Source organism: Poecile atricapillus, chromosome W, assembly GCF_030490865.1.
Source record: "Poecile atricapillus isolate bPoeAtr1 chromosome W, bPoeAtr1.hap1, whole genome shotgun sequence".
NCBI lineage: Eukaryota > Metazoa > Chordata > Aves > Passeriformes > Paridae > Poecile > Poecile atricapillus.
Window position 1 is genome coordinate 32,753,871 of NC_081288.1, and position 7,793 is coordinate 32,761,663.

The following is a 7,793-nucleotide window of genomic DNA, read 5'->3' on the forward strand; positions in this document are numbered from 1 at the left end:
TGGTTTAGATAGTAAAAGTTACATTAATTTCTATATTTTTAAAATACAATTTCTTCTTTCAACAACTTTTTTTATTGTTATTTAGAATTAGCAATACAGTTTTTAGAATCCCTCAAGCCATTGTTTCCTCTAGCAGTAAATACGATACTTAGATTTATTTTTATGACTACAGAGTTGGCAGAAATTTTGTTTTACATTATTTTAAATGACTCTTAGACATGATACCCATGTCTAAAGATATCTCTTGCCATTTCTATTATGTGTTTTGGCTTAAGGGAAGCAAAGCCCTGATATCACTTGACTTATTTCTGCTAGAGCCTAAGATTATAGCCAAAGGAAAAATCAATAGGATTGTTATCAGGAATACAAGAAAAAGCTCTTGAATAGAGCATGTAGGTAAATAAAGTTTTCTAAACAATCTTTAACAAGGTAATTTAACTGCAGGAACATTCTGCTAAAACACAAGAGTTGGATAAGGTACAGAAATTCACACAACTACAGAACTCTGTCCTCCCTGTCATATGTAGATTCTGTTTCCTCAAGGTGATGAGATTTAGTCTCATTATAGAAGTAAATTCTTCATTGTTGTAATACATAGAAGAAATTTCTACCATCCAAATTCTAGTGAATAATTTTTCCTTCTTGCTAATAATTTTATATTGCTTATCTAGAATGTATTTACATAAAATATAATTAGGACAATACTGACAAGATCAGATTAAAATTACTTGTAATGCACTGTGTGCAGCTGCTTGGTTACATTCCCACTCTGCCCATTCATCTTTTACTCAAATCATTTTCTGTCTCAGGTGATAATACTACCAGCAGGAATATACCTATACAACTAAAATACTGCCCTAGTTTACACTTCTGCTAGGTTTAGTGCTAAACTAATTACTGTTACAAGTTCAATTTTCATCATTCATCTTGCAATTGTATTTATTTTAGTTGTTTTTTAAAGCATGCCTTTTAGGATTGTAGGATTCTCAGTTTTCCTTTAAGTAAAGTGAAGAGGTTTTCTAACATACCAGGTATAAATTGGAAAATCTGAAACTCCAAGACTCAAAAAAGAAAAACCAAACCAACACATGGCTGTGTGAAAAAAAGGCTTAGGATTAAAGTCCTTATCATGATTTTTGGTTGACTCATGGGCATTGAACCTGTGAAACTGGCTTTGCTGCACACTCTGTACTAGCAATTCAAGATTATATATATCAGTTATATATATATGTATATATTTCAGTTAGAAGTAATGTTTATAATCTGAAGGGCCCACAATTTAAAAGCTATTGCTGCAAACAAGCTACAACACCCATAAGGTAAAGAAAAAAAAAATTAGGCACTGATTTTTTTTAAAAATGTTTGAACAACATGTCTGAAAATTTTTATGTCTGAAAATTCACAAAGTCTATGTGCAAGAGCTTTGTACTGCTGAAATCTAATCATGTTCTATCATTAGATTTTTTTGTACCAGAACAAATCATTCCTCTGTGCTGTGTTAGAAAGAAGCCGAGCTTTCTGCAAGCTATACTGTGGTTTAGTTTTACTAGTGCAATGCATCAGCCCTAGGACTGGCATCCTAATGAGGACAAGAACTGTGCTTTCATACAAAGAGGACTAGTTCCCCCTCCAGTCTGTTTAAAATATTGTTCACGGCTTCGAGCACACTATAGTTACAGAGCCTGCTTTTCCTCACAGGAACTAATACAAGTGATATGAAGTCTAGGTCAATATGCTCAGTGTTTGGTGACTTGATTCCACATCACAGTAACTAATCTTGATTAGTTATGAGAATCACCACCTTTCACTTTGCCAGCACTCCTTGTCCTCAGCCTGTCATTTGCCCTTGTGCTTTGGAGAACTGTTATTAAAAAAAACAGCAAGCTTCTCTGATCTGCCCCTTCTTGTTCCTCAGAACTTGGCTCTGCTGTGGGGTACACTTGGCCTGTGACTGCTTACATGGTCTGCCAGCAGCAAGCCATAAATAATTTCTTATATTTGCAACACAGCAGTCTCATTGCACCCCAATGCTCTTATCTTCTCAGTCGACTTGCTCCAGCACTGGTAGTCATGATTTTAAACCCCCAGGGATTTATTTTAAAGGTCATTAGTACAATGTGTTTACCATTGAGACCCCAAGCATATCACCCTGGCAGAAAAGGCACAGTAGTAGAATGTTAACACCGGCAGATTAGAGTGTTTGTGACTGTGATGGAAGTTATTCCATACAGCAGGTCTCTCACCACATGGTAGAGCTAGGCAAGAACTGTAAGAAAAGATTCATCAGAATGAAAAGTGTTCCCAGAAACACAGTTTTTTAACAGGCTCTGCTCACAGGAAAAGCTCTTCAGCCTGAGGGTGGCAGATCTTAGCAAAACTGATGACAAGAACCGTGTGATTATGACACATACCTAGAATACATAAACTCTTTGGGCATGGGAACAAAGGGTTGTCACCATATGTGAGAAACTTCCAAATACATTTTGGCAAGACATGGGGAAAATTTTACATAACAAAATATTTTGGTTTGTTTTTCAGAAGAAAACCCCTCCCATTTCTATACTGAAGCTTGAGTTGAAAATGGGGACAGAAAATTTAAGCCATGGAGGAGGAGAAGCCCACCTTTTGCATAGAAAGAACAAGAACATATCAATTATATGTCATACCAAGGAGCCATCCACTCTGCCTCAGGTTCTTGCTGCATTCTTTTTCTCAATGGCTCAGCTACTCATTTCTGCCAGCATGTTACAGACAAAACTGAGTGTATAACACTGGGAGTTTAGATGCAATAAATTAGCTGGTTGATGCCCCAGAGTTTATGAGAAGGGACAGAATGTCCTGACAGTACAACAGAGCATTTAAGTCACAAAGAAAACAGGATTATTTTATGTTGTTTCTATTTCAGCCTGGACAAAGCTAGATTACAGCAAATGTTGACAACCCTCCTTGTTCAAGCACAGGTCTCTTTGCTTTAATTAACAAATAAGCTAAGGAAATAATTCAAACTATTAATTTGTTGACTAAGGATGAGTCCATGTCCTTGCTTCTCTTTTTACTGCACTCCTACTATTCTCGTCCTGTGTATTTTTTCTATTAAATACTTTACATTTGGGCTGAAGAATGGGTACTGAGGGTCTTAGTCTTCTCTTCCTGTTTGGGAGACTACTGTAACAGAAAAAGCAGTGTCCTATGCTAATACCCAACTACAGGAATTCAGCAGGTAGCCTCTAAGCCACTAATCTGAATGTAATCCAGCTATACTTTTGAGCAGCACCACAAAGGCAAAGCAGGGGTATTCATCTTCAGTGATACATGTGCATTTATCTGAGTATTAGCTGGGAAATTATATAAGTTCCCATATAAGAACACTCTTTCCTCAATAGTAGCAAATCCATACATAAAAAGATTGGGAGATAGTTGTGCACTTTGATTTACTTTATTGAGTAATTATCTGATAGCTACAATGGTGAATTAGAAGTTAAAAAATAAAATAAAATGAAATAAAAAGAAATAAAAAGAAAATAAAAAACAAGAAAAAGGTAAACCAACCCCCTTAAAAAAATCCACATCTTATTTCCCCACATTTTGGGAAACAGCCTGAAGAAAACATTCTACACTGTAGAAGACACATGTAACTGCTGAAATCCATGTCTTGACATTGAAACTGCAAGTCTAAAGCATATAGTTCTAAAGCCTCAACCAAAAGAGGCTTAATAATAATAGCATGGATACATCACCACTGTGAAGATATTAACATGTTAAAGATTTTGGGATACCAGTCTGGTATAATCAGCAATATACTGGGTTCCTATGAAAGATGTAGCATTTCCTCCTAAGGTCAGCTTTCAGAGAACTTTGAAAAACAGTATTTTAGACTGATTATTTACAGTACTCCTTTGCTTGCAGAAAAGCAGGAAAGTAGTTCAATAAAAACTGAATACATGATCATTTTTCTGACTGGATTTGATTAGTTGCATAACTTTAGTAAGATTATCACAGTGTGATCTATTTAAGCTTTTAGGATTATATGAACACCAGCACCAAATTAATCTTGGAATCAGACAACTGAGATACTTGTAAACTCTCTCTGACCACTTATGAAGTCTCTCCCATCCCACTGCTTCAGTAAGCATTTGAGAGCTAGTGCAGCATTTTATTGACAAAGCAACACAATCTGGACAGATTCCTGGCTTCTCTCTCTCCTTGCAAGAATAGCATGCCACCTTGTCGAACCCCCAAGGATGCAAACTAGGATTATTTTACATAAAGTCTCCCTTTGTAGCATCTGAAATAAAAACCTTTCCCCCAGAACTGCCACTGTTTTGATAGTGAATTCCATGCCGAGTCGTACAACTGGTTACTCAGTTCTTTGGCTGATTTAAAGAATTGCATTCAAAATTTACTCTGTGTTAGAGGCATTTAGAAAATATATTTATACCTGGTATTGATACTCTTTCAAGTACTCTTTTAGTCTTGTTGGTAATGGTAGCTCCCAGATCTGATTTGTGCTCTTGTTTATAGCTATTCTGCAGCGGTGTTGCAGAGATGGAGCAGATGTATAGAGGGGTTTGTTCAAGTAAAGATGAACTGTTCCATTTGAAGGTGTTTCAGTTCTATCCTTGCACATAAGAACATAGTACTCAATCAAATGCACAACGCTGTTGAACTGTTTAAGTCTAGATCTGACACAAGTGATGGAGTCCAGTCTAAACTTGCCATCTTGATATTCTATACGTAGATTGGTCGGTCCCGCTGATGTTTTTACCGATATAGTCAGTAGATACTCTGAATGCGAACTATCCCTAACCAAAAAGGTCCCTTCGGGGGCATCCTGTAACCTTTCTTTGGCTTCAGCAACAGTCATGTTGCCCCAGTACCACCCTGTTAAAAGATGAGAGAAAGAAGGGATTTGTTTATTCTTGCTTGTTTTAAAAGCTGCTCTCTGGCTGATATACTTCTAGTCACCTATTCCTTCTGTTGTTTGAAAGCCAAAGTCCTGCAGGCACAGTAAATTTTTATTTGCTATTTAAATTCATTTGTTTTACAATGTATCGTTTTGACAGAGCCTTCCAAGTCACTTTTTATTTTCATATCTATGCATACACACGCACAAACTTTCCCTCAGAGTCCTGTGAGGCCGACCCTGAAGCAGCAGGGACGCGTCCCGCGGCTCCCCGCTGCTCTCCCGCAAGGGCCAGCGCTGCGTCCGCAAGGCACAGGCTGGCAGCCCGCAGAACGCCCGCTTTGGGTAACTCGGAGTAGGCTGCTGTTGAAATGAGCTTTGTCTAGCGATCGAAAGCGGAGGGGTAAGAAAAGAACTTCGGCGAGGTAGCTGCGGTCCTGGCGCGGCTGCGATAAAGACAAAAAGCCCTTCCCTCCGCCCGCAACCTAGCCCCGCGTCCTGCGGGGCCGGGCGAGCCGCCGCCGCTCCGGCGAGGGGACCGCAGGTACGCGGGGCCGAGGGGATGCGGCGCCTCGGCCGCCCCGGCCGGCGGCAGCGCCCGGCCCTCTCCCGGCCGCAGATCCTGGGCTGCTGCCGGGGCGCGGCGCTGCCGGCGCTTTCGCTTCGGCCGCCGCAGTCCGCGGAAGGTCGGAGTCGTCGCCGCCCCTCTCAGCCGCGGGAACGCGACCTCGCAGCGCCGGGCGGCGATGGCCAGGCGTCGCACCGCCGTCCGGATCCCCTCTCGGCCCGGCGGGGATCCCCGCCAAGCCGTTCTGCCTCCCGCCGGACGGCGCCGCCGCCCAGGGCGCTTTCCCCCTTCCCGGCCGCCCGGGCTTACCTGCCCGCCGCAGCTCCTCCATAGCCGCGGCCAGCTGCTCCGCCTCACGGCACTCCTCGGCAACGGGCGCCGCCGCCCCGGGGTGCCCCCAGCGCTCCCCGGAGCTCTCCGCGCTCTCCAGGGACTCGGCGGAGCGCAGGGTCATGGGCGGCGGCGGCGGGCGCGGCCCCGCTCGCAGGCAGGTCGGGGGCTGCCGGCAGGAGAGGGCTCCGCTTCGCCGCCGCGGGGTTCAGCGCCGCGCCGGGTGCATGGTCCCGGCCCCCAGCCCGGGCGCCGCCTGCGAGCCGAGAGAGAGCGTGGTTAGCGGCGAGCCCCGCGAGAGGCACTCCCGACGCAGAGCGTCTTTCTGGCGATCCCGCTTCGGAACTTCCCAGCATCCAGAGGAGGGACCCGAGGCTAAAGATCACCTCCCGGCGAAGCGGGGGAGGGACATCTCCTCCCCCCCGCCGCCCAGCCTGTCCTCGGCGGCGGCCCGAGAAGGTGGTCTCGCTTTATCGCAAAGGCGAACCCGCTGATGCCCCTCTCCCTCGGCTGGGGCAGGCGAGCCCGGCCGGCAGCTCTGGGGCTTTGGGGTGGAGGTCGTGGGGGAGAGCCGTAAAGGTATGAGAGAGGAGGGATAACCAGCAGCGCGGGGCAGAGGTCCCAGCCCCGGCGCTGCCCGGGTTTCACACTGCGGGGCGTACGGACGGTACGCACCGACGCCTTCCAGTAAGGTCATCCGCGAAGTCGTACCTCTAGGAACGGGAGCCCGGCGTGGGCCATGCTCCTGGGGTGGGAGACCCCCTCTCGGGCAGCGGGGTAAACCTGCGGGGCGGGTACGCCGGCAGCGCCGGCTCCGGGGGCTCGCCGGCCGCTTGGGAACGGAAGGGGCAGCGCGGTGGAGGACGCGCTATAATTAGCGCGGGGCAGGAAATATGCTTTTCCCGCTCCATTAAATGCTGATATTAGGGGGGAAAGAAAATTAAAAAAAAAATTCTTTCCTCTTGGCTGAAACTAACGGGAGGGACAAAACGAGCCTCTTCTCTCCTGGGAACTCCGCCACAACAGGAGCGACACAAAGCTGGGCAGTACCAGCGACGGGGAGCCTAGCCGGCTTGGCCGGAGAGAAGGGACGGGGCTCACAGGAAAGACCCGGAGCCCCCCGCCGATGCTTGCGAACCAGGCAGTCTCTGCCTGCGGGTGCGCAGCAGCCGCCAGGTGAGGGGTTATGCTGAAGTGGTTCCTCCCTTAACAAGTTCCGCAGCAGAGCTCAGAAACTTTTCCAAATTAAACTGTAGTGCCAACTGATAGGTTGTTCTGACAGGTTTCTATCCCAGCATATATATAAGCACACAGGCGGGAACCCCTCGACAAAGCCCATCCCCTCCTTCCCCCGAGCAGAAGGTCCCGCCGCCGGCTCGGTGACCGGGCGCAGGTGCGCCTGTCACCGGAGAGGCTGCGGGCGCCGGGCCGACGAGCGCAGGTGGGAGCAGCTCTGCCAGCGGTGTCCGGGCGCGACCCCTTGTGAAAGGGAGGCTCCGGGAGCGCCTGGCCGCTAAGCGCCGCCGCCACGGGAGTTCGGTGGGGACGGAAGGCTTGCGAGGCGGTGGCGGCTGGCTGCAGCCGGGCGTCCCCCGGCCGAGGCGAGGAGCGCAGGAGCAGCCTGCCGCCGGCTTCGGGGGTGCCTCCATCCCGGCGGTCGGCAGCGCCGTACCGGGAGCGGGCGGCGGGCTGCCGGCTCTCGAAGCGCGGCGGGGCATCGGGCGGAGGGGGGCGACGACAAGGGGACTCACCCGGGCTCGGTGGGATGGGGCTGGGGCCGTCGCTGCCGCCGCCTGGAGGTGGGACGATCAGGTTGTTCTAGCTCCCGGCGGCGTCGGGGGGCCGAGGAGACACAGCACCCGCCGCCGGGGAGAAGCGTCGAGGCTGTGCTGGGGCGGAGAGAGGCTGCCGGAGGAAGATGGTGCTCCTGGGGAAACAACACCCTCCGCTCCCCCCCCTCTCCCCGGCGCGGGCGGTCTGCTCGCCTTTGAT

At 48.1% G+C, this 7,793-nt stretch overlaps 1 protein-coding gene across 2 annotated transcripts; it reads right to left on the reverse strand.

The window, feature by feature from the left end:
- Window positions 1-867: 867 nt before the first annotated feature.
- On the reverse strand, window positions 868-7,688 carry LOC131591451 (suppressor of cytokine signaling 2-like). 2 transcript variants are annotated; one of them, XM_058862172.1, is made up of 3 exons: window positions 7,553-7,688; window positions 5,781-6,057; window positions 868-4,881 (listed from the first exon to the last, which is right to left on the reverse strand). In XM_058862172.1, the coding sequence occupies exons 2-3, from the start codon at window positions 5,923-5,925 to the stop codon at window positions 4,433-4,435; spliced, it is 594 nt and encodes a 197-aa protein (XP_058718155.1). In that variant the 5' UTR covers window positions 5,926-6,057; window positions 7,553-7,688; the 3' UTR covers window positions 868-4,432. The 2 variants fall into 2 exon arrangements, with proteins under 2 accessions (XP_058718155.1, XP_058718156.1); XM_058862173.1 differs by lacking the exon at window positions 7,553-7,688 and adding an exon at window positions 6,513-7,197.
- Between the last annotated feature and the right edge of the window lie 105 nt (window positions 7,689-7,793).